Source organism: Ostrinia furnacalis, unplaced genomic scaffold (assembly GCF_004193835.3).
Source record: "Ostrinia furnacalis isolate ACB-3 unplaced genomic scaffold, ASM419383v2 OfSCF3264, whole genome shotgun sequence".
NCBI lineage: Eukaryota > Metazoa > Arthropoda > Insecta > Lepidoptera > Crambidae > Ostrinia > Ostrinia furnacalis.
Window position 1 is genome coordinate 65,746 of NW_021133503.1, and position 27,425 is coordinate 93,170.

Here is a 27,425-nt window from a genome sequence, read left to right on the forward strand (position 1 = left end):
CCACCAGTGAAGGTCAAGTTTGTCCCGGGAAAAAATTAAACTGTCATTGGACCCGCAACGAAATTAATCAGAAGAACATAGGATAGTGGTGTTCGAAATTAAGGTTCGATTTCCCTCCATTGCAAAGCGGATGACAGGTGACAAACAAAGGTTTATAAACCTTTATGAAAAGATATTATGCATGCACCACGGACAATACTACGGTCAATGTTGCATTCTTCTTCTTGTCGTGTCGACAACAAACCTACACAGCGTCGGTTGCATTAAAATAATAATTAAAAACCTTGTTATAATTTTGTGTAATTTTTCTAATTATCTGATTAAAAAACTCGTATCAATTAGAAACAAAATACAATCGATCGTTGCTCAACCAGTCGAATGTTACGATTCGGTGTGAACGGTGCCTCGCAGTTCCTTTTTATCGTTTTGCGGTTTACGAAACGTGCAGATCGGATCAGCGAGACGTAATCAGTCTTGCTAAAGTTGCAGTTCAGTACGTCGCTTCCCTGAATAATAATAACAATTGATTCTATGCGCAAGTGATAAAAAAATAAGTTGTCAGTGTCAAAAATGGCGGGAAAAGTTTTTTCGTCATTTTTTATTTGTAATCTCGCAGTATTAGTGGCCAGTTACGAGTTGCAGCAAGTTTTTGTTCTAAGTAGGCATAATATTAGAGCTCCACTGTCGGAAGATCTACAGACGGTGACTACGTTGAAATGGCCTGAGTGGAACGTGCCAGCTTCATTTTTGACTGAAAAAGGTGTTGAAATAGAAGAAAAAATGGGTAAATACTTCTATCAGTGGCTGAAAAGTACTGCATTGTTAACAGACGAGTGTCCAAGTGATGAATCAGTGTATATTTACCCGAATAAAGTACATAGAACAATAGAGACTGCTGAGGCGTTCGCGAGGAGTGCATTCATGAACTGCAATGTTGTACACTATAAAAAAAATAATCAAAAAGAATTCATGTTTTTACCGATTGTAAGAAACACTACAGACTCTTTTAGAGAAGATTATGTTTTTCATATGAATGAAAAATTAGACAATTTGAAATTGAAAGACGCGTATCAAATTTTGAACCGAATAATGGACATGGAAAATTCGGATATTTGTAAACAACAAAAGCTATGCGATTTCATGGCAAAGGATTCTATTGTTTACCAAGTCGGCGAAGAGCCGAATGTTAATGGGCCTTTGGCTATAGGAAATTCTGTAGCAGATTTCTTCTTGATGAGTTACTACAATGGCTCGCCGATGGAAGACATCGCATGGGGGAAATTGGACCAAACAGACTTTGAAACTCTATTGAAATTGACTAGAGAAAACCAAAACGTGCGATTCAATCAGTCGTACTTATCAAGAGATATTTCTCGGCCGATGCTGAAATACATGCGCGACAAACTTTTGGATTCCCCCGCGTCTAAATTCACTATGTTGGTAGGACATGACTCGAATCTAAATAGTGTGATGGCGGCCTTGGGGTTCTCTCCATACAGTTTGACAGGTCAGCTGGAACTGACGCCGGTTGGCGGGAAAATTGTTTTTCAAAAATGGCGCGGCGATGACTCAAATTTGTATTTGAAGATCGAATACGTTTATTACTCTATGGAGCAGTTGAGAAATGGCGTCGATTTAGAGAAGCCTCTTTCAAAAACTATGGAATTGAAAGACTGTAAAGTGAACACAGAAGGTTTTTGTCCGTGGAGTGACTTTGTAAAGGTGCTTAATATAATGTAAACTAACTGAAAATTCTTAAAGAAATTATTAACCCCTGCAACTATGTAATTAGGATAATGTAGAAAATTATGTTTTAGAATAATCTAAGCCTAAATAAAACCTACCCAAGTACTACTACTACTACTACTTCCATGAATCGAACTAATTCCTTTTTACTCGACTACTACGGAAGGAGGGTTATATTTTTGATTCGGCACATACCTACCTACATTCCAGCCCCCATCGCATCTTGATATTACAACATGACCGAGTAAACGAGAAGGCATTAAATAAGTAGGTACCTACTTTTATTTCGAGCTAAGTAGGTACCTACTTAAGAATTCCAATAAGTTATTTTACTGTACTTCCACAAAACTTGGTGGGAGAGTTACAGGAAACAAAAGGTTGATATTTTACTTAATAACTAGTCACTTCCTATTTATAGTATCGTGTCGACAACAAACCTACACAGAGTCAGCCCAAAACTCAGCCAGAAGAGTGGCATTGTCAGTAGCCTTCATTAAATCTTTTTGCGTGCAGTTGTTTGAGCACGCAGGGCACGACATCTTAATCACTGATTTTCTATTAATATCAAGTCTAGCCAGTCGGTCATGAACTTGCTTGCACGTTATCAGTGGAAACGTGACGAAAGGCAGAGCTATATTATTTTAATAGTTTGCAAAATTAAATGTACATAGTTATGCAAATGATGTCGTGCTGCAAACTCAGTCAAATAATTTGTGTATGATCATTGCCCCTTGAACCCAATGGGGTATTTGTTTGTTTACTTGCCATAAAATCAGTGGCGTCTAAATAAACTACAATCCGAGGCCCGTGGCCAATTTTTTGCATGGAGCCCGTGGCGTACCAAGTCTGGGGCTATTTTTCAGAGGGGGGCCATGTGATGGACCTTGGGGAGGGTATATTTGTTCTGTGGGGAGGAGGGTTTAGGGTCTTAAGCCGTGGCATTTGCCAGATTGCCGTGGTATCTTGACCATAATAGATACTTCAATATCGTGTAATACAAGTGAAAAGATGTGACCTTGTTAGTCGCATTTGTAATTGAATGCGAAGGCAAATTTGGGACAGGATGGATCTATGCGAACCGTGCAGAAGCTAAACATGCTCAAAATGCAAAAAAAAAAATACCGAATACCGTTATTGCGTTATTTTAACGTTAACGCTGACCTGACAGACACTCGTAGCGCAGTGACAGTCGTTAAGATAAAAAAGTTGACATTTCATCGAATGTGTTGTGCTATGTATTACTTTTCTCTATGGTGTTGTGTTTTGTTTGTAAACTTTACGATTTTGTTTTCACTTTCGTTTATTGTTTTTCTTAAAGGTGATAGTTAATTAAAAGGTCTAGTTATCTTGAAGAATAATCATTAGGTAAGCAAACGTAGATTAAGTTATACATTGTAAGTGGCCGTTGTCCGTTATGCCTAAAAGTGTTACTTATGCAATCTACTCAGCTATACTTGTTTCTATGATGTAATATTTTATCAATCTCTCTTCGTATCTTCACTGCAGTTCTTTGTCTTTCGAATTTAGAACGCATATGTTATAAAAAGTTCTGTGTACTTTTACCTCTTTAGTATCTTAAAATGGGTGTAAAAACTTTTTGGTGTTGTTTTTTGCTGTTTGTGAGTTTTGTGCGTACTCGAGAGACCCAAGACCAAAGATTCAGTCTTCAACAAGTAGTGATATTAAGCAGACATGGATTACGAACTCCATTGTCTAAATATTTGGCCGATATGACTCCGAGAACTTGGCCTACATGGAAAGAAAAGCCTGGGTATCTAACTGCTAAAGGAAAGATTTTAGAAGGATATATGGGAAGATTTTTCTCTGTCTGGTTGTCTCAAGAAGGTCTACTAACCGAAAATTGTCCGTCCGAAGATATTTTCTATGTGTACGCTAACACAAAACAAAGGACACGAGCTTCAGCTTTGGCATTCGTAAAAAATGCTTTCCCAAAATGTAATATTACGATTCACACATCAAATACTGAAGTTGACCCAGTCTTTAACCCAGTTATACATAATAAGTCTGCGATTTTCAGAGATATTGTCATAGACGACATGAAAGCTCAATTTAAAACGTTATCTTTAAATAATTCATACAAAGATCTAGACCTTATTTTAGATTTTAAGAACTCTGAGATATGCAGAGATGAGCATAAATGTAATCTGGCTACGGACAAAAATAAAGCATACGTTGTGAGCGGAGAAAAGCCAAACATATCTGGGCCGTTGAAAATAGGGAACTCTGTTGTTGATGCATTTGTTATGCAGTATTACGAAGGGTTTCCGTTGAATGATGTCGCTTGGGGATGTCTTAAATCGCCTAAAGAATGGCAATCTTTGATGCGATTAAGTAGAAGCTACCATAATATAATTTTTAATTCAACGTTAGTTGCAAAAGATATCGCACAACCTCTAATAAAATTCATGTCCAATATTTTCCTCAACGATAGCGTCCCAAAGATTTCACTATTAATGGGTCACGATGCAAATATGTATACCGTCTTAAATAGCCTAGATTTCAAACCATATTCGTTGGAAAACCAGCATGAATTGACTCCAATAGGCGGTAAAATTGTATTTCAGAAATGGTTTGACAACATCAAAAAGGAGGAATTATTAAAAATCCATTACGTTTACCAATCATATCGATACCTCTGGGCTCAAAGGTCGTAAAGGACAAAGTACGACTTTTCAGGAGAAGCAAAAAACGATTTTTTATTTTTTTATTCGACAATAACTTTTTTGTTTTTTGAGCTATTAAAATATGACCTAAGAAGAAAGTGCTTAGAATTCACAGCATTTTCCGAGGAAGTATTGAAAAACTGGACTAGGGCAGTATTTACTGAGATAGATTTCCTTTACGCCCTCAAAATTACAATAAAAAGACCTTTACACCCCTCAAATATTCGTCCTAGGCAAGTTACTCAGGGCGTAAGTCTATTTTTATTTTACAAAACTACAAAATCAAGGTAATAAAGGACAATTTACAGAGTTTTATAGGTTTTCATAGGTCGTAACGGAACACCCAGGTAAGGTATTATGCAAGGGCAAATTGATAATTTAGCTTCAATATTTAATGTGTTATGGTATTTGATATGTAATATACCATTTCTTCACATATTTTTAATGAATTATAGTATTTTAAATGAAATCAAATTATTTTTCGTGGCTTCAAAATTTAATGCACACAATTTATGAAACTATTATTTAAGCAAGCAGAAGTTTTGATATCTTCGAACTAGAAGATACCATTTCCGATATAAGAGCGATTTTAGAAAATAAATATTATGACGTTTTTAAATAAAACTTCATAATAATGTCTACTTTACACGAAAAGCCGAAACCAATTTAATTTTATTTATTTATTTAATCATTATTATTGTTTCGAAAAACTACAAATGGCGGACTTAATTCTATAGGGCAGTCTGTCAACCAGTTGAACTTATGATACTGCAGATAGGATAGAATTATTAAGGACAAACGAAAACCAAACTATGATTATTCTAAATAGATTAAACATTGTTATTCATAATAGCTTGAAATTATGTCATTGTACTTGGTACAAAAGTAGAAATGTTAGGTAAGTAAGTTTACAAGTAGGAAGTTTTTCATTCCAGTAAAGTATATCCACTTACTTTACTCTTACATAATACAGTTTTTAAAAGCCAATTATTTTTATTATAAAAATATAACTTCGAAAAAAAGTGCATTCACGCTTTTTAGTTCATGAAGTCTCAACTGACACTATAGTACATATTTTCCCATGTTAAGCGTAAATATTTTTCCTACTAGTTATACTTTATTAGCTGATCCAAATAACTTTAGAAACTAGACTTATTTATTATAATTGTTACAGTCAAAACTCTAAAGAACGTTAGTCAAAATTACTAGGAAATCATTAAAAACAATTGTAAAGCGTAGCATTTGTGTGATTTATGCATACAAAACATACATACACTCGAAAAAACATAACCCTCCTTCTGCAGTCGTGTAATAATGACACCTTATGGTACTACAGTAAGGTGACTTCTTTTTCTCATCTAGCTTTTTCATTTTTCAAATTTGTATGATGACTATCCTAACTTAATTAGATAATACGTTATTTTATAGCATGTTTTCATTTTGTTAAATTATCTTTTACCTGACAAGTACTTAATTTCGTCATATATCATTACTTTACCCGATGTGGATAGATGTCATCATTTTTTAATGTACAAATCACATAATCGTTACACTCTAAAATAGTTTTATTACATATTTTTGATGATTTTTTAGTTCTTTCGTTTTTTCTAAACGCACATACTTAAATACAATATAAAACGTCTATAAAATTTACCTACTCAGTTGTTTTAATATCCTCTCTTTGTAGATTTAAAAAATATTTGTTTAGATAATCTAAGGGCGTAAAGGACAAATTATTTAGACTTTGGTATGAAAATTTGGGTTGTATAGGACAATAGATTATACTACATGTACATTATACGCCCAAAAATTTGTGTTTACTTGTTCTTTACTACCATGCCAACTGTACTAAAAAATCAAATGGTATTTACATCCCAATTTTCACGATGAATTCTGTTTAGCTTATCAAATATGATGGGTCGTAAAGGCACTTTTTTTGAGAATTTCGACAAACTAAATATACAGATCGATAGAGAATTAAATTCTGAGCACAACTGTATAAATAACTCATTTTCGGTATTTTGTCCTTTACGACCTTTGAGCCCAGAGGTATCGATATACGCAGCTAAGACAATCTTCAGAACTCAGTTTGGAAAACCCACCGCAGTTCAAATTACTGGAATTAAACCAATGTGAAATCGATGAAAATGGTTTTTGTTCTTGGAGTGACTTTGAAAAAATAATTGAGAGTTTAAAAGAATCTTAACAAAATAATTCTTTAATCCACAAAGAGGAAGCTCATGGCCTGCATCTCACCTGATGGAAAGTGATGATCAGGCTGAAGGTGGAAGTGAGCTTCACCTGGAATCCTCAACCACAGAGGAACTGGCTATCTTACCTCTAATAATATTTTATTCTTTACTACACTACAGATTTTTTGAGGCTTTACTTGTGTTTGTATATTACCTAACTAATGTATATTGAATTCATACACAAACCTGTTATGTGTAAATAATCAAACGAGTTGTAACAGTTTATGAGATTAATTAGATAACTTTAGTACCTTACTAATATAAAACTAAATTTTTCATTATGTACTAAAACATTTTACTTTTAGGTATTGTAAATTCTTAAAAGTTAAATAACGCAAAAAAATACATTGTGATTATCATCTATAGTTACCATTTGTTATTTTTATTTTTACAATTATTTTGGTACAATTTTCTAGTCAATGAAGAACAATGTTTGTGAATTTGTCATATTAATAAAAGTAACTAAATTACATTTTTTTAAACTTTTACATAACTTAAAAATACACTCAGCGGCACGGAATTTGGCCCAAGCCTAAACAACCAGATATGAGGCCAAATAGGTGTTGTATACCTAAGTTTCGTGTGACATGTTAACAGAACATTTGTTTTTGTTAATTTAAGAGGCTAGATTTATAAAAAAATGCGTCTGTTTAACTTTTTTGACTCAAGAAACGCATTTCGTTGTTGGAGCGTAAAGAGTACGGGTAAGTTTAAATTTGATATTAAATGTTGTAAGGGTTTGGCGTTTTGTTTTTTGTTTTTAAATTAATCTTAGGATTATTCTCGTTTCCATAATTTGAGAATAATGGCCATTACTCCAGCTCAAGTTGCTCAAATAGTGTTGCTTGGAAGTCAAGGGCGTATGCAGCGGGAGATGGCTAAAACTTTCAATTTATGGCGTACAAACTTAAGATACACGTTAAAAAGGCATGACCACACCGCCTTTTACCCAAGAAGACCAAGAAGTGGGGAATTAAGGTGTAAATCAGCGCGCGACGACCCGATTATCCTGCTTGCAATATCAAGAAATCGGGTTCTCACTACGTTTGAGATACGCCAGCGTTTACAAACAGCAAGCCCAGTGAATTTCAGTGAGCATACAATAAGAAGAATGATGGAGGGTCATAATCTGCATACTCCAAGACCAGCTAGAGGACCAGAACTTCTCCGATACCTTCGCGAAGTGCGACTTACGTTTTCTAGAGAACATGCAAAATGGACGCAAGGCTAATGGAGTAAAGTTCTATGGATCGATGATTGCAGAGTCACCTTAAGAGCTCCAGACGGCCGTGGAAGTGTATAGAGAAGGTGCGGAGAAGAGTTACTACGCAAACAGACAGTTTTCATAAAGAGTTTACTCCATTAGTCTAACGTCCAATTTGCATGTTCTCTAGAAAACGTAAGTCGCACTTCGCGAAGGTATCGGAGAAGTTCTGGTCCTCGAGCTGGTCTTCGAGTATGCAGGTTATGATCCTCCATCCTTCTTCTTATTGTGTGCTCACTGATATTCACTGGGCTTGCTGTTTGTAAACGCTGGCGTATCTCAAACGCACTACGTTTCTTGAGAACCCGATTTCTTGATATTGCAAGCAGGATAATCGGGTCGTCGCGCGCTGATTTACACTTTAATTCCCCACTTCTTGGTATTCTTGTGTAAAAGGCGGTCTGGTCATGCCTTTTTAGCGTGTATCTTAAGTTTGTACGCCATAAATTGAAAGTTTCAGCCATCTCCAGCTGCATACGCCCTTGACTTCTAAGCAACACTATTTGAGCAACTTGAGCTGGAGTAATGGGCATTATTCTCAAATTATGGAAATGAGAATAACCCTAAGATGAATTTAAAAACAAAAAACAAAACGCCAAACCCTTACAACATTTAATATCGAATTTAAACTTACTCGTACTCTTTACGCTCCAACAACGACATGCCTTTCTAGAGTCAAAAAAGTTAAACAGACGCATTTTTTTATAAATCTAGCCTCTTAAATTTACAAAAACAAATGTTCTGTTAACATGTCACACGAAACTTAGGTATACAACACCTATTTGGCCTCATATCTGGGTGTTTAGGCTTGGGCCAAATTCCGTGCCGCTGAGTGTATTATGCTACATTTTGCTATGATTTTGTACACTTTGTTAATAAAGCAATAAACTAAACATTTTTTGTACTGATTATTTTGTAAATTCCTTACACTTAAATTAATAAAATAATTTTGTTTACATAATATTGGTTAGTTTAACTTACTCCTATTACACTTTGGACGGGTCTTTAATCAGAGGGCCTAGTGTGAGTTTTTTTCAAACGCGCTCACTAGTGAGTGCGTCAAAAAATGACATTAAATGTATGACGGATTGTACAGCGCCCCTAGCGGGAAACTTTCAAAAACTAAAATTTTCATACATTTTTTAAACGCGCTCACTAGTGAGCGTTTGATGTAAACTCACACTCAGCCTGCAGTATGAACATTTCATACATGTTCATTACACTTTACACACTTTTCACTTCACTGCAAATTACATACCTACCTACTGTACGGCTAGCACGAAAAACTTTCGAGTTCGAATGCGTATTCGAATCGCCTTTAAAAGATTTAGTACGAAAACTACACCAGCGCCCTTGTGAACGTGTCGTAAAGTGAACTTAGTATGAGAAATGGTTGCACGAAACTTATTTAGAGAATCAAAATTGGCACGTTATCATTTAATTCGAAGGTTGACTATGGAATTTTGTCGAATACGCTAACGATTCGAAGACGAAAGTTGTTCATGCTAGAGGTACTGGTTTGTTATCGGCCGATTCCTCATACAAATTGGAAGCCTATCAAACTATCGGCCGACTAAACCTAGGCACAGACCACCGATTTTACGTCGGCCGATAGTCGGGCAGTTAATCAGTATGGGCATGTATGGAAGTGCGCACATTACACCGATTTGGTATCGGCCGATTCTTCATACAAATTAGAATCGGGCGATATAGTTAGATAGTCTACGGTACGAGAAGTCTTAGGCCTTGTGCAGAGTTCAGACACGCGTGATAACCGCGCGGTTTCTTATTGACGAGGCACTAAGGCAGCAATCATAAGGTTAGGGCTTGTTCCCACGGACATATCCCGTTTTTTGCAGGATCCCGTTTAGTAGTGTTTTAACGTTAACATTCAAACAAATGTCCCGTTTGCATTGTGCCGAAAAGAACTGATCAGTTTGAATTTTAAACACACGTGTGTGTAGGCACACACGAATGCGCAGTTTTGCGGTATCCAGTAATACCTGCAAAACTGGATTGCCGTGGGATCGAGCCCTTATGTACGTTTTGAGGCAAATGTACGAAGCCAGAAAACGGCTTTTCTTCCCAGCAACCGCGCGGTTATCCCTCTGTCCATACCAGGCTTTACTGTATTTCACAAGCATCAGTGCCAGCTAAAAACGCAGTGGCATACAAGCAAATACGCCGACGCCACGATCAAATGCCCGATCATGATCGGCAGCCCGACCCTAAGGAACCGCCCGAAGCTGAACTTGTAGCCGTGCTGTTCCGCCACTCCTGCGCAGACCACGTTCGCGCTCGCGCCTATGAGTGTGCCGTTACCTGAAACAAGACATATTAGTAGGTATTCAACACATACTCGTACCACCCACAAGGTGGACCGACGACATCATAAAGCAGGAAAGCGCTGGACACAGGCCGCTACCAACTGGTCAACATGGAAATCATTAGGGCAGGTTCAGCAGGTGACGTCCTATGGCTGAAATGATGATTCAATACATAAGCGGTTCAGTAGGTAGTTTTTCAGAATCCTAAAAATGAGCAGTTGCTAGGTAGGTATATTGATTTTTCTGACTCCATCTTTGAGTAGTTTAAAAACCAATGTCTCCAAGAAAGGACTTTATGAGGTAGGTAGGTTCTTTTTGTCTCAAGTCTGGCCGACTGGCCAAATGTAAAATGACGTATTACACATTTAAGACGCTACGCCTTTTTCGACTCTACCAAATGCCAATGTTTCTTCAACCTTTCTTCAGAATATCCACCTATAGCTATAATAATAGCGTACCTCCCAAGCAAGCTCCATAAAGTAACGCCCAGATCAGCGGCCCCATGGGCAGATTGAGTGCAGGGTTGGACCCTATGGAGACCACCACGCGAACCATCATGGTGGTCAGCGGTATGTTGTCCACGCACGCTGAGATCACCCCGGAAACCTGGGGCAAAGTTCAATTGATGTAGGCAGTCAGCGCCAAATAGTTCGTGACACCACAGAATAATAATAAGTACTGTAACACCCAAAGTAGCCAAAAAGTTGTCAACACAACCTTATTCCAATGAGGGCTATCGTTTTAGCGCTCACCAGTTTGCGCCACTGTAGAGTAAGGTCCTGTCACTTGCTAGTAGCGAAGACAGTGGCACCATCTGGTGAGTGCTAAAGTGGTAGGAGGACTATCGCATTTGCACTCATCAAGATGGCGCCACTGTAGAGTAAGGTCCTGTCAATCGCCAGGGGTGCCATCTGTTAAGTATAAAAACGATAGCCCTCATTGTAACAAAGACGTGTCATGAACTATTTGACGCTGACTAGTGACTGTACATCAAGCATAGCTTCTGATCAATTTAATAACAGGCTAGAATGTTTTCTGTAATATTTTTCTAAGGAAATCGAATGTTTTAGAACAAAATGAAGAGCTGGTTTTAATCAAAACGATGTTAAGAAACTACATCTACAAACTACTCTTTTATGTTACCAACTTACCCAAATAACAAGCAAGATGGCTACCGCCAGCCGGGACTCTTCGTTCACCCTTATGATCAGCTGTTCCATCAAGCCTCCAATGTATAAGATCAATCCGAGCTTAGAGAGAGCCTGAAATAATAACATAATCATCATCAGGTCATTTAGTCTCCACTGCAGGAGCACGACACTATAATTTCGTTCGTTTCAGCCAAATGACGTCCAGTGCTGGACAAAAGACCACAAATTTGAGAGGAGAGAAGAGGAAATGGAGGATTTGGGCCTACATTCTCCCAACGCTGGCCAATAGGAGAGACCTGAATGTTCCTGATATGTATACTTTAGTCGCCTTTTACGACAGCCATACAGGATGCACTAAAAACAACTAACGCCCGTATTCACAAACATTACTATGAGGTCTCAAAGTGCGCGTGGACGCACAAGGTGACACACGAACCAATCAAGAAAGAAAGAAAGACACATTTATTACAATGGACATCACACAAATACAGGCAATTACATAGACATGACAGTGGCACATAATAATGGAAGAAGAAAAAATAAAAACAAGAGTAAACTGAGCAGTGCCACCCATCCACCAACAAGATGCCCACTGCAACGGGACCCCACTCAGCATATGCCGTGGCCCACGGTGACGAAGGCCACGGCGCTGGTTTTCAGTGTGCCCCAAAATCACAGAGCTCTATTCAACGCTGTGCGTTCGATTTGATGCTTCAGTTAAGCAAGCATCGTTTGTGAATACGGGGGTTAGTATTCCAAAAGACTGGCACAATGCTTGTGTTCATTTTAGTTTTCCATGTATAGCCTGACCAGGAACATAAAAACCCTGGCATAGAGGCGCGTCAATTGCATTTGATAGTGCAACACTGAGTACAGTCGTACCTGTGTTAAATTAATAGGCTAACTTTATGTATCAGGATTCAGGATTACGGGCTAATTTGACATTTTCATGAATTAACGAAACAAATTATTATAGGTAACCTGGTTTAAATAAATTAAATGAAAACATCAATCGAGCTAATAGGATTTATTTTATTATTCATGAATAATCAAATTCAGAACTTGAATATTCAACTGCAATGTCTGCTCATGAACGCTTCAAACTCGGTACTTCTTTCCCAATTCCATAAAATTCAACACTTAGAAAATGACATAAAACTTTAAAATAGGTAGTTGAAACAAACCACAGCTAATTTTCATAGTGGACTGTACTATACGATAAACATGTCAGTCAATTTGACACCCTTGTCGGAAAAATTATTCAATGAAAATATTGTCCGAACCCTTAGTATTTCTCTTCGACAAATACTTTAACACATTGTGAACCACTTTTCTTTCACGACTATAAAAAGATTTTAGCAATTTAATTCACAAAATCAATTGCGCACATTTAAAATAAAGTTTGTTTACACTTTGACAGCAATAGACTGACATGCAAGGTGACATGTCAATGAAGTTTTCAGTTACTGTTGCCATTAAAAGAAATTAGTACCATTAGTTTTCCGCAACATGGCGAGGGTTTTTATGTTCCTGGTCAGGCTATAATACTTAGAAGAACGAATAAAATCATTTTAGCTGCTCATATTTTGGCAATGAGAGAAAGATGTGGCATGTTTTTAAACAACATTGTTGTTAACAGCATTGTTGTGTTCCGGCAGTTAAGAGGTAAGATAGCCAGTTCCTCCATGGTTAAGGATTCCGGGTGAAGCTCGCTTCTACCTTCGGCCTGATCGTCACTTACCATCAGGTGAGATACAGGCCAAGAGCTTCCTCGTTGTGGATAATAAAAACCCTGGGCCTTATTCGTAACCTCTACTTACTGTAGGTTTACCAACTTACCTCCATAAGCACAAATAGGGCTGCAAAGAACAGCAGCGTGGACCATTCCACCCGGTGCAGGATCGGCTCCAAGTCCTCTCTGTCTGCCAGGGTCAGCAGCAGGATAGCGCCTAAGAGTGCCGTCCAGGCTAGGGACACTCGATCTGAGGAATTAAGAAGGCTTTACAGTACTAGTATCGTTCGATCGTTTCAGCCAAATGACGTCCACTGCTGGACAAAGGCTCCACCCAAGGATTACCACCTAGTAGGTAAATAGTCAAAAGACTGCGGGCAACTTTCATATTCCTTGATCTAAAAAAAAGTAGAGAGACCCTCCATTATCATCATCATTCACCATTTCAGTCTCCTCTGGCTTAGCTAAAGAGTACGAGCTCCCACATGTTTTCCTATACCTACATTAGAGAGCATCAGTCCATCAAGCTGCGCCAAAGTGTTTTCCGAGAAGTGGTCCCACTTCCTAATCTACTAACCTGTTAGAAACCTATAGCTGGTTAGCTGATTTAGCGTACTTCGATTCGCTACAATAAAATTTATGTAACAAAATGCCAGATTCTAGTAAAGTATACATCGTTCCATCCACGAAGACGCGCCCCACTAATTTTTGGTAGAGGGAAGCGCGGGTGCGGTGAGTTTGATCCGAGCAATCCGAGCGTCATTATTATAGTATGCGTGGCAGTCATGGATAATTGAGCGTGTACCGATAACACTCAAACATTAGCGGAAGAATGGTGGGGCGCGTCTTCGTAGATGGCACGATTTATAGAGTAAAACTTACTTAGTTCAGGAATAGAGTGGAGAAAGAAGACGATGACGACGAACGCAATAGCAACAGTCGCCTTGATCAGCAGCACCTTGTCCCGGATCTTGTACTGGAATCAAAATTTTGAACGAAACCTTATCTACCTACAGAATAAAGTCAAAGTCAAAATTTCTTTATTTCTTAAGAGTAAGACTATTTAAATAGTACTTTTACAAATCGTCAAAGTGTCATAAGTGCCACTTGTGGTCTAAACTGAATAAATATTTTTGGTTGTGATTTTGATATTTTACCTTTTCCTTTAGCCCTTGCAGCGCCCCCTGAAAAGCCTCTCTCGGGCACGCTCTCCCGCTGCTCTCCTGCTGCAGAACCTTGAGCTGGACGTCCAGCTTGCTGATCTTTCTCTCCAGCCTCTCTCTTACCACACCCACCCCGTTGCTGAGGTGGGGAAGAGAGTCGGCAGCGCGACGCCATATTGAGATCTGGTGGCGGATTTCTGGAACACAGGGTTGGTTATAAGAAATAGAAAAACTTTAGTAAACATTGATTTGTACAGAACAGAAACATTTCAGCATTATTTTACTTTTACTTTCTCTGCAATAACTCGCCCATAATTTTCTAGCTTTTGGGCTACTGCGTATGTCTAATTTTTTGAAGTTACTCATGATTATAGATCGTTTCATCCACGAAGACGCGCCCCACCAATTTTTGGTCGAGGAAAGCGCGGGGTGCGGGGAGTTCGATTGCACATTATTGTAGTGTGCGTCTGCACTCATGGATAATTTAGCGAGTACCGATAACACTCAAACATTAGCGGAATAATGGTGGGGCGCGTCTTCGTGGATGAAACGATCTATACCGACCTGGCCGTTAAGGCAGGACAGTTCTTGAGTGGACCGGAAAACTTAGTGTTCTATCTGATATCCGAGGAGGGTCGCGGTCTATGCCACTTTGATCACCAGGATTAGACCAGTACCCAGGTGGTCACCGATTGAGGACTTCAGTCGACACTTTGGTGTCCTTTGATCACCCATGGATAAGAAGTCCACTTTGATCACCTGAATCAACCAGATGAACAGACATTCCGCGACCGATCTCAAACTCTCAGAGAGTTAAAGTACTTTTATAAATGAAACTGTTTTACCTTGAATTTCCCTCGGTTCAGCCAGCCTCAGCTTATTCGTATCACGGAACATGAATCGGATCTGAAGAGACGCCTGAATCGTCACGAAGACGATGCCCAGAGCCATGTGCGCTGTGAAGTTGGTGAAATTGATGCCCTGTGAAAAATAATATACCCATTATCCTTAGGTACAACCCGATCGAGTTAAATGTGTACCTGACAGCCGTGACGTCACATAGACGCTCGGTCGTCGGTCCTCCTTGTGGGTGGACGTCACACGCTGCATTTTCTGGTACATGGCCTCCACTCCAGAACCTTGCTGCCCCATCGGCTGTCTACGTACTATGCCCTGCCCATTGCCACTTCAGCTTGCTAATCCGTCGGGCTATGTCAGCGACTTTAATTCGTTTACGGATCTCCTTATTTCTGATTCGATCTCGTAAAGAAACACCGAGCATAGCCGCACACGCTGTGCAACTTTGAGCTTCTGTTAAGGCCTATAGTGAGAGGCCACGTTTCCGAGCCGTCGCGAGCATTTCCGAGCCCATCAATGTGTGTTACCAGACTAAAACCCGGTCGCCGAGCACGTAGAACTTCGTCCAATGACCCCAAGCTGCTGTCGCGCTTGCACACACACTGCGGCCACCCGTCGCGCGAGCGATAAGGATGGGTAGCTTGGGGTCCTTGGACGAAATTCTACGTGCTCGGCGACCGGCTATACCAGTGATGACTTTGTTAGTAAGTTCGCCATTTATCTAAGTAGGTAAGCATTGTTGGTAGACAGCTTTCCATATGATTGCACTTACTGCATCAATGACCGCCTTGTTCGAAGCGACGATCACATTCGGCGGGTCACCGACCGGCGTGGCCGTGCCGCCGATGTTGCTGTACATCGCCATGAACATCAGGATCGGCACCGGATCCAGGTCCATCACCTCGCAGAGTCTGAAGATGAAGAGGCATTTGGATGGAATGCTAACTAAAAAGGAATTGGATTACAACCAGTTCTAGCATAAAAATGTACGATAATTCAAAGAAAATTCAAGTTCTTTACTTTTCTAACAGTTTATCGTAACAATTTTAAAGAATAAATCCAAAATGTAATGGAGTGGATGCCGCGTACCGGAAAACGTAGCGTCCCACCCACAAGGTGGACCGACGACATCATAAAGTTAACAGGAAGGCGCTGGACGCATGCCGCTACCAATCGATTCAGCAGTGGACGTCCTATAGCTGAAACGATGATGACCCATCTGCTATTAATCATCTACCTACCTGATTGTAACCGGCGACATCAGAAGAACAGTCGTGACGTTGTCCAGGAAGGTGGAAAGGACTCCCGTGACGATGCAGAGGAGGTAGATCAACGGCCACAGCTTGCCTTTCGTTATCTAGAACGATAAGAACATTTTGAAAGCTGGACTAGAGTGCCTTGAAGAATTTCAGATCTTTGTTTTCATCATCATAAGGTCATTAAAATTTAGTCTCCATTGCAGTAGCACGACGACACACTATCCACGTCATTTCTCGACACCAGGAGTATGATCGACTACAATTTACTAGAGACAAATGGAGGAATTGGCCTACACAGCACGCATTTGGTAGCTTCATAGGCCTTCGTTGGCCGTGTGACTTCTATTCTTCCCGTGCATGTCGTAAAAGGTGACTAAGGGACAAATGCGAACATCAGCCCTCCCCAACCCGTCTGGCCAGCGTGGGTAGTGTAGGCCAAATCCTCCATTTGCCTCTGGTAAATTAGAGAGGATCGAGCTCCTGCAGTGGAGACTAACTGACCCGATGATGAGTAACTTATATTTACCTCAAAAGCATAAACAGCTAAGAAGTCAAAGATCCCAGTTTCCGCCATGATGGCTACTAAGATCATCATGCTGAAGAGCAGTACCAACGTCTCTTCGTCCAGCCATGAGATCACTTCAGGTAACGTTGGTCTCTCACCCGCTAGTGCTAGCACTGCTAAGGAGGTGGTAGCTACGGTTATTGCTGCCATTGTTCTGTTCACTATCTTTAAAAAGGGTAAAATTATAAATGAATGTTATTTACGGAACTGAAACGTGCGTCATTACTGAAGAAGGCTCAATAACAGCTACTGTCGATCAGAAATGAGGAGATCCGTAGAACAAAAATAATCATAGGGACTTAGCCCGCAAAATTGCCAAACTAGTAGCAGTGGGTGTGGCACTAATGGCCGTTGGGACAGAAAAGTTCTCGCGTGGTGACCACGGACTACACTTTACAGTCTCCCAGAAAATGTACGGTTTTGAAAGATACCACCACGTTTAATTGCGCAGATATGAGTATTTTTACGTGGGTGGTACTAAGGCTCACTCACTATACATGGACCGCTCTTGCAGTCATAGTCAATTAAAATTTCACTGTGCTGCCCACTGCCCACCGCCCGAAGCTGTCACAACTGCTCGAGCGGTTCCGTGTAATACTGTAGTTTACTATGCAACATCGATACTAGCTGCTTCAAGCAATCAGTGCATAGGGAATCTAAAGATCTAAAACTTACCTCGAATATAATCAAAATGTACAGTCCACAGAGCAACACAACCGAGTATATCACACCTGTAGTGGCGTCTATGGGGTTGACCATGTAACTCAATGTAAAAGGCATAGTACGAGACGCAGTCATGTTCATCTTCAAAGAATACGTTTGGTTGGAGTCTCTGTATGACTCTATTCTGAGTATGGTAGATCTTGGAACACCAATGTTGAAGTCCAGTGAGTTCTCATTTTGGAGAATTATTGACCAGGTTTGCGATTTCTGAAATGTAAAATATGCCACTTTAATAGGCGTGTATTTCAGTGCCAGTGCAGAGAAGAAGCAGCACAAGAAACTCATCATCATCATTTCAGCCACAGGACGTCCACTGCTGGACTGATGTTCTCAACCCCAATGATTTGAAGAATAGAAAATCACTTAGGTACTTATTATTGTCAGCCTCTCGTGTTAAGGTTTACAAGAGTATGTACTGGGAGTAGGTAGTTACTTACACCCGTATTCACAAACATTATTATGAGGTCTCACAGTGCGAGTGGACGCACAGGGTGACACACGAACAAATCACAGAGCTCTATTCAACGCTATACGTTCGATGCTGCTTAACTTAAGCAAGCATCGTTTGTGAATACAGGTTTTAGTATAAATTCCTGTACGAAATAGGCAAGAACAACTAGGAAAGGTTAATTAGCCCCACTTTTCATTAAAGTTGGTCATCATACTTAAAATGTGTTTTGACTATAGGTATTCAAGATTTGAATTGCTCTTGCTATTTAAATAACATATTTACCTCTGTATCTTCTCTAATACTGCTCAAATCGCTTCTTTCAAGCCACACCATCATCCTATGGGCTCCATCCAGCTGACTCTGATTCATCTTCATCTCAGCATTCTCAGTTAGGAATGGCCCAGTGAGTTTTACTAGCACTTTTGGCTCCCCATCGAAATGAAGCGTGTAATCTGAAAGGAGGTCAAATTTTTAGATGGGGCCTATTACGGAACTATTCCCACCTCTCGGCCTCACCGCTGCAACTCCTGTGTAGCCAGGATCTACAGCTTGACCGCTAAAAACCCAACCAGTGAAGTTCAAGTTTGTCCCAGGGAAAGTTAAACCTGGGGCTAAACCACAGTATACAGGTGTCCCAAAAAGTAGTGTCAATTTGTACAACGATCGGTCCTACGAATCCCGCATCCAGATGCTTCCTACAGATTGGCGGTCCACCAAGTGGGAGGCCTACCCAATCGCCACTTTTCTGTCTTTTCTGAATCAGCTCGACGAGCTATATGCTCCGCCCACTGCTACTTATGTTTGGCAATAGATACTGCGGTCTGTGTCATAATCTTCACCAGTTTGCTTCATCCCCAAAATCCCCTTCAAGCCTAATCATTGGGTACGGATGGTCTTATAGGTGAACAAGCACTTACAGGGCAGGCTGTATACCAACCTAGATTAAATTAGCATCTCACTTAGGTATCAGGTGTGATTTCGGTCAAATACCTGCCTTTTCCTGCATTAAAAAAAGTTCGCAGAGAAACTAAAAACATGATCTTACTTTTCTCCTCTCCTGGTACTATGGACGAAGTCCTCACTATATCCTGCTTCTCATTGTACATCAAGAATACAGCTGTGAAGAACATCCAGCACGCCAGTAAAATTGTCATCTTTGTGTAGTATTTCGCGTGGACTGTCTGAAATAATAATTAATAGTTTAAAAAACTAAAAACACGCTCTTAGTTTAGAGTTCCTTGGTTATCTCCCGACTCCATCATCAAAACCCTGGACATCATCTAGCACTAAAGTGCTCGAAAAGACAAATCCAACGAACCCAAACTCGATGCGATTCCACCGTTTCGTTTAGGAGTTCCTATGGCCACCTTCCAGTCCCATCATCAGACCAGCTTAATATTGTATTGTCATCTAATCTACAATTGTCGTTTCATGATGATACACGAATTAGAAGTGCGTGTAATTCAGATTCTTAGATTCCATTACATAGTTAGTTACATACACGACGACCTAATAAAAGCGTGTTAAAAATAAACTTTATGTCCTTGCCAGTTTAGTCATAGGTATTTATGTCACATTTATTTAATTGTCATTATCAGGTTTAGTCATCAAGTTATTTTAGAATCCACTGCAGGAGCACGACCCTCTAATTTCATCATCATCATCTCAGCCATAGGACGTCCACTGCTGAACATAGGCCTCCCCCAATGATTTCCACAATGGTCGGTTGGTAGCGGCCTGCGTCCAGCGCCTTCCTGCTACCTTTACGATGTCGTCGGTCCTTGCCAGGTTATTGTAGTCTTCACTGCAGGAGCACGACCCTCTAATTTACCAGAGGCAAATGGAGGATTTGGCCTACACTCCCCACGCTGGCCAGACGGGTTGGGGAGGACCGATATTCATATCAATTTAGTAGATGTTAGGATAACTTCAAAATACTTACCCTGGACGGTTTTTGTCTGATTCTAACGTTGTTAGAGCTGAAAATCAAAAGAAAAGTTAAAATCATTGGAAGGAAATTCAGATTGGATATTTTAAGTAGTTTTTTTCTTATTTACGATTACAAAATTAATAAAATCTCTCAACACTAGGGATTAAGTCCCCTTTCGAAAGAAAAACTAGATCAAAATCGGTTTATCAGCTTGGGAACTTTCGAAGCTAGTGATGGCTCACAGGCAGACTAGTCAACTAGAATGCAGGGTGTTTAAATAAAGACCCCTCTTTTCTGCCTAGAGTTATAGTGGTCCAACGTATAAGTCAGTCAGTGGCGGAGGTATGGGAGCGGCACAGAAGTTTTCCTACGTGATCGAATCAGAAATGAGGAGATACGTAGGAGAACCAGTGACTGACATAGCCCGCAGAATCGCTAAAATCAAGTGGCAGTGGGCGGGGCACATAGCTCGAAGAGCTGATGGCCGCTGGGGCAGGAAAGGAGTGGTGACCACGAGCCGGAAGACGTAGCGTGGGCAGGCCTCCCACTAGGTGGACCGACGATCTGGTGAAGGTCGCGGGAGGTGCCTGGATGCGAGCGGCGCAGGATCGGTCTTCGTGGAAATCCTTGGGGGAGGCCTTTGTCCAGCAGTGGAAGTCTTTCGGCTGAAACGAACGAACAGAAGGGGTGACATTGAGGGCCTACAAATCTGAAGTCTCGCTGACGTTTTACCGTCAATCACCCTCTCCCGTGCCCCTCCCATAACTCAGGCACTAAGTTAAGCGGTAGACCAATAAATCCACTTACATTTTCTCCTCACTCTTCTCACCCAACTCCTCAATAATATCAAAGGCATGTTTCTGACCGCCATTTTTGATTTCTTCGATTCTGCCAAGGGCTGGTGCTGAGTTGACCGCGTGCAAACGCTTCGGGTTCGATTCCTTGCTAGGGCGCAGCGGTATTTTTTCTCGACCTGCCAAGAAATTAATACAGAATAACTTTTTCACGAGCCATACGATTCGTCTTGGCAACATAATATAAAAGTTTTTTGTAGGTATAAGAATCATTTTTCACACAATTATGTGAACATAACATAATATGAGCTATTGTAATGCAATCCATGTTCACACTCATGGTCATCCATACATAGTTTTGTATTTAACTAGCATGAAATCATTATTGTTCGCTTACTAGCATAATTTGCGAACTTCTACAGTTTTTTGGTAGTTTGAAAATTATATTCTTGAGCGCGAAATAATGATTCATACTTAATGGCTAGCAGAGCTGATGGCCGATGGGGCAGAAGTTCTCGAGTGGCGACCACGGGTCGGAAGACGAAGTGTGGGCAGGCAGGTCTAGGTGAATCCCATCCATCCCATCGAGAACAAAGGGATAGGTACGAGTAGGTACTTAAAGTGATCTATACGGGGAACGCGGGTTCGAATCCCGCCGCCGCTCGACTATTGTGGTGAGCCCACTTGTGACACAAGCATCATTTAGCTTTGAAGGAGGGGCTAGCGAGACTATTGTTTTTACACAAATTACTAGAAATCTGTTTAAAATAAAAACACATTACCACTCCATTGCGACGAGCAGTCGGGTAAAAAACCAAAGATAAAATTAATTGTCGACTAAGTACTCACCATACATGCCACCTACTTAAGTAAGTAATATAAACCTTTGTTTGCGCGAAATTTTAGATGCCACCAAGTTTAGAACATCCGTAACATAATGCTATGGTATGTAGGTACTAAGCAAATATTGAAATTGGCAATAGCCTTATAAAGAACATACTAGGTAAGTAATTGTGTTTTTGCAAGTGCTCGGTAATTTGCGACTTGACTTGCGACAATAGCCCGAAATAGCCCCAGAGTGTTGGTAAAATCGGAATGTCGATTTGAGGGTTAATTTAGGGAGAAGTTTAAACGCTGGATTTTTGTGGTTAACTCGTTCGTTCGTTCGTTTCAGCCGAAAGACGTCCACTGTTGGACAAAGGCCTCCCCCAAGGATTTCCACAAAGACCGGTCCTGCGCCGTTCGCATCCAGGCACCTCCCGCGACCTTCACCAGATCGTCGGTCCACCTAGTGGGAGGCCCGCCCACTGCCACTTGATTTTAGCGATTCTGCGGGCTATGTCAGTCACTCTGGTTCTCCTTCGGACCGGTTCACTCACTCCTAACTTAAACTATTATTTAGTTAAGCTGACGAAGGAGTTAACGGGAACATAAAGCAAATACCTTAGGCATTTACTATGGTATGCTCTTTCTGTGCAGTGTGCATCCTTTTATTTTGGAAATAAAAAGACTACACTTCACACACATCGCATAATTTTTGTTGGATTAATTTAATTGACTCACCGTGCTCTTTCTCGTAGATCTGCCTAATCTGCTCTAGAGCAGGGTCATACTTGACTTCTTCAGGTAGCTCCAGCCATAACTGAAGAGTATCAGCTGTGACCTCACTGGTGGATACCAGAGAATACCTGTAGAAGAATCAAAGATCAGAAGAACATCTCAAGATGGGCGAATACCTGCAAGGAAAGTTCCTGAAGATGAATTTTAGACCCTAATGATCCTTCCAGTGATGACCTTATCATCATCAGGTCATTTAGTCTCCACTGCAGGAGCACGACCCTCTCTAATTTACCAGAGGCAAATGGAGGATTTGGCCTACACTCCCCACGCTGGCCAGACGGGTTGGGGAGGACAGTAATAAGTTACAGTACCACAGAATAATAATAAGTACCAGTACTAACAGAGATGAGGTACTTACGCCCGTATTCACAAACATTACTATGAGGTCTCACAGTGCGCGTGGACGCACAGGGTGACACACGAACCAATCACAGAGCTCTATTCAACGCTGTGCGTTCGATTTGCTGCTTCACTTAAGCAAGCATCGATTGTGAATACGGGTGTCTGTCTGTGAACATAACCCTAGTTTTGTCACGTTCATTCCTAGACCCACGTATCAGTTGCGTAGGTTCCTCTCCTCCCCAGCCCGTCTGGCCAGCGTGGGGAGTGTAAGTCTAATCCTCCATTTGCCTCTGGTAATTTCGAGAGGGTCGTACTCCTGCAGTAGAAACGAAATTATCTGAAAATTTACGTCTTCTTGTCGTGTCGACAACAAACCTACACAGCGTCAGCCCAAAACTCCGCCACAAGAATGGCGTTGTCAGTAGCCTTTATTAAATCTTCCTGCGTGCAGTTGTTCGGGCACGCAGGGCACGACATCATGTGCTTCGTCGACTGGGGAACAAAATCTGAAAATTTACTTATTTCCTACCTGCTTTTACTTAACTCCTGTTTTGAGTCTTTGTGATTTTTCCTGTTTTTGAAGCTGTTCCACAGACGATCCATCTTGAAGTACGTTATTTATCCACTGGCTGGGTACGTCATACTGGTTCTGTAAACAAATAATAAGTAGGTAATACTTAATCTATATCTATTTAAAAGCAAAAGGTCAGTGACTGACTGACCCACTCACTCATCACGAAATCTCAGAAACTACAAGTGCTAGGAGTCTCAAATTTTGCATAGGTGTTCTTTTTAGAAAGTAGGTGCTTACTAAGACGGGATTTTGCACAATTCAACCGCTAAGGAGGTAAAACGGGATCCACGCGTACGAAGTCGCGGGCGGCCGCTAGTAACGTTTGCTAGGCTGTTTTGTTGTACAGCGTCATCGCATCATCCTACTTCATTTGTTCATTAAATAACTAAATGAATGTTCTTAGAAATTGGCATCGACGAAATGACTATCGGAATTTTGATGATACTTAGTCGGCAACTTAGTAGTTACATCATAATTTTATTCAGCCATAGGACGTCCACAGCTGAACATAGGCATCTCCCAATGATTTCCATGTTGACCGGTTGGTAGCGGCCTGCATCCAGCGCTTTTCTGCTATCTATGATTTGTCGGCACCCGGGGCGATAGCTCACATAGCACACACACACACTAGAAGTAGAAGGTAGACAGAGAGGAGAAGAGGTTGTTGAGGTAAGACACCCCAGAATGGTCTTTTTTCGGGTTACGATTGCATGCATTTTATGTTTATGGTATCGATCAATATCACATGTTGATTTACTTACGATTAATGCATGAAATAATGTCGTTATCACGATCAACGTTGTAGTAACGTAGGTAAACGTACACAATTGTTGGTCCAGATAAACAGATAATCGTCATCATCATCAGGTCATTTAGTCTCCACTGCAGGAGCACGACTCTAATTTACCAGAGGCAAATGGAGGATTTGTCCTACACTCCCCACGCTGGCCAGACGGGCTGGGGAGGCCTGATGTTATTATTAGGCCTTGTTCAGACATGCCCGATGGTGCTCATTGGTGAGGTACTGAGGCGGTAAAACTGGGGTTCTTTTTTTATCCACAACGAGGAAGCTCTTGGCGTGCTCTTGGCCTGTATCTCACCTGATGGTAAGTGATGATCAGGCCGAAGGTGGAAGCGAGCTTCACCTGGAATCCTCAACCACGGAGGAACTGGCTATCTTACCTCTAACTGCCGGAACACAACAATGCTTTTAACATTGTTGTTATGGCGACAGACTTAGGTAAGATGGTGGTAGCTAGCCAGGCGGACTTAGAACAAGCCCTACCACCAACCAAACCGAACAGAAAAATCTGCCCCCACTGGGAATCGAACCCGGGACCTCTGCGTCTGAAGCAGTTGGTATTACCACTAGACCACAGAGGCGGTTAATGCCTAATTAAGTACAGTCAGCGTCAAATAGCTCGTGACACCCAAAGTAGCCAAAAACTTCGCAGCACGTCTTTGTTACTTTTGGAATAAGGTTGTGTTGTCATCTTTTTGGCCACTTAGGGTGAAACGAACTATTTGGCGCTGACTGTACCATAATCGTTAGAAGTCCTGACTAAACCAGACAGTTTGGAAAAGTTCTTCGAGAGTGGCTTATAAAAAATACGTTTTATTCAGTGGATGAATTCTTAAAAGTACAAAGAATAACTTGAAATGTTGTATGGATAATATGGTTGATGCATGGATTTATTGACTTATCATAATTGACATTATATTTAATTTTTCTCACTCTGTAACCACTCTGTATATTTGCATGTCATAGTCTATGACTAAATAGGTCTTAAGTAACATTATATGTAATCAAATAAGAACTACTCTGTAACCACCTATTTAAGGCGAATAAATGATTATTATTATTATGTTTGTACGCTTTGGAGCTCACGGGTCAAAAGTGGCCCGGTCCTTTATAAGGCTTGCGTGGGGATACAGATCCAACACGTAGAGGCCGTTTTAAGCGCAAAATAATCGACAAAAGTGAAAGTGGTGCACATGCTGGATCTAGTCTCTGACTATATCATGGGATGTAGCCAGAGACCATCCCCAGCCTGTGCACAGGAGCTATTGCAGTTATTGGAGAATGGACTAGGGTTATGGATGAAGGATGGATGGACTGGTTACTGGGCTATGGATGGAGACTACGGGACACCTGCCTGGTTCATAGTCTCGGACTGAAAAAATGGCAGGCGGTGACTAGCCAGCGACTAAATGGGCCCCCCCTGGCGTCATGGGTCGTATAGACCGGACTGAGGGGCAACATTGGCGTCTGCCAGCTCAGGGGTGTAGAGAGGTGTGCTGCGCTTTCTCCGAAGTTACTCGCGGCGTTATGCCCTTTAACACTTCCACCCCTGGAGCATATAGCTCTAGCGACTCCACTCTGGCCGGCCGGTTAAGGCAAGCCAGAGGTGAAAGTCCTGCAGACCCTCTCGGATTCCACTTCGGCAAGCCGAAGACGAGGGTCTTGACCGACTCTCGGGAGCACTCGGATTAACAACTGGCCCCGTGGTGTCGCTACTCACCAACAGCTCGCCACAAAGCTGCCCTGATTATTATTATTATTTTATCTGTACAAATTCTTTGTTATCAAGCGAAATAAACAGTTTATTGTGCGATATCTCAGTCTTTACGATCTAGATTCTAGATCTATAGATAGTGTACATCAAGCTAAATAGGGTATCTTTATGTAGTTGTATTAGCGCCTAAATGTTAGATGTAGGTACTAACATGTGCATGTACTGGCGAAATCCAGATTTATCCGGATGGTATTCACTAGACTTGACCACTTGAAAGAAAGAAATAATATTTATTTGGTACTAAACTTGTGGGCAAATTGTTTTTACTGTTACTTAACCGACTTCAAAGAAAAAGGAGGTTCTATATCTGTATGTGTATGTTTCTATCTCTATTCTACAATTAGTTCTTCTTCACCAACACTAAATGGCTGACCAATTATTCTGCATCGAGTAAAAAGTGACTAACTTGAAATAACGAATTATCATAACAATACTCCAACATAAAGGTGAGTTTCATTTTATCAGTGTGACCTTTTTTGCACTTTGTAGGTAATTTAGGTATATTTCGCGGTTTTCGTATGTTCATTTCATCATCAAGTTATGCAGTCTCCACTGCAGGAGCACGACCCTCTAATTTACAGAAGGCAAATGGAGGATTTGTCCTACACTCCCCACGCTGGCCAGACGGGTTGGGGAGGCCTGATGTTCGCATATTAGCTGAGTTTGTCAAATTATCATTTTGGACCAATCAAAGACTCGTCTATTTTCGACTGTAGACTCCATAGGATTTTGCCCTATCTTTTGCTAGAGATTTTCGCAAATCGTCACATGACAATGCATTTAAGTAATTGTAATATGTTTAAGAACTTCCTTTGTAAAATGATAATAAATGAAAAAAAAAACCTAGCTGGAGGACTTGCCGATTTTCCTGATTTTATGACATAAAAATATCATTATCAGTATCAGGAAGGCGCTGGATGCAGGCCGCTACCAACAGGTCAATCTGAAAATCATTGGGGGAGGCCTATGTTCAGCAGTGGACGTCCTGTGGCTGAAATTATGACGACTATTATTAGTATACGAAATCCTGGATAAAGCCTAGTGCTACTACCCTAATAACACTACGATATTACCCTTAAATTCTTGTGTAAGTAAACTTATTTAATCTTGTAGTAACTTACCAATTACCACTATTATTGGTCTCTACATAAACACTAACAAACAGCACACAATATTATTATTATCAAATATTCGTGAGTAGCCTCTATTACTCAAAAAGACTCAAAAAAACACTTCTGTTCATTTTCAAGACACTTGCAAACTACCAAAAACACTTTGGCGCCAAAATGGATGCGTGAACTCGTTATTTTCAACCGACTTAAAAAAAAGGAGGAGGTTCTCAATTCGACCCGTATGTTTTTTTTTTGTTTGACAAAATGGCGGACAGAACGCGTGTGGACTCTGCTCTGTTGTG

At 40.7% G+C, this 27,425-nt stretch overlaps 3 protein-coding genes across 4 annotated transcripts; 2 read left to right on the forward strand and 1 right to left on the reverse strand.

Annotated features, from left to right (window-relative positions):
- The first annotated feature begins 366 nt into the window (after positions 1 to 366).
- LOC114357587 (glucose-1-phosphatase-like) lies at positions 367 to 2,194 on the forward strand. The gene has a single exon (XM_028311291.1). It carries the CDS (start codon positions 571 to 573, stop codon positions 1,738 to 1,740), a length of 1,170 nt encoding a protein of 389 aa, XP_028167092.1. The 5' UTR covers positions 367 to 570; the 3' UTR covers positions 1,741 to 2,194.
- Positions 2,195 to 3,000: 806 nt separating this feature from the next.
- LOC114357588 (glucose-1-phosphatase-like) lies at positions 3,001 to 6,973 on the forward strand. The gene is made up of 2 exons (XM_028311292.1): positions 3,001 to 4,396; positions 6,492 to 6,973. Exons 1-2 carry the CDS (start codon positions 3,327 to 3,329, stop codon positions 6,634 to 6,636), a joined length of 1,215 nt encoding a protein of 404 aa, XP_028167093.1. The 5' UTR covers positions 3,001 to 3,326; the 3' UTR covers positions 6,637 to 6,973.
- Positions 6,974 to 8,930: 1,957 nt separating this feature from the next.
- LOC114357584 (P protein-like) lies at positions 8,931 to 27,320 on the reverse strand. 2 transcript variants are annotated; one of them, XM_028311288.1, is made up of 18 exons: positions 27,140 to 27,320; positions 23,391 to 23,510; positions 22,463 to 22,587; positions 20,913 to 21,078; positions 20,118 to 20,154; positions 19,221 to 19,356; positions 18,458 to 18,627; positions 17,677 to 17,931; positions 16,963 to 17,166; positions 16,419 to 16,534; positions 15,950 to 16,088; positions 15,165 to 15,300; positions 14,314 to 14,516; positions 14,039 to 14,132; positions 13,264 to 13,406; positions 11,425 to 11,535; positions 10,732 to 10,879; positions 8,931 to 10,268 (listed from the first exon to the last, which is right to left on the reverse strand). In XM_028311288.1, exons 2-18 carry the CDS (start codon positions 23,462 to 23,464, stop codon positions 10,090 to 10,092), a joined length of 2,436 nt encoding a protein of 811 aa, XP_028167089.1. In that variant the 5' UTR covers positions 23,465 to 23,510; positions 27,140 to 27,320; the 3' UTR covers positions 8,931 to 10,089. The 2 variants fall into 2 exon arrangements, with proteins under 2 accessions (XP_028167089.1, XP_028167088.1); XM_028311287.1 differs by having other exon boundaries at positions 10,090 to 10,268; positions 27,133 to 27,320.
- Positions 27,321 to 27,425: the final 105 nt, after the last annotated feature.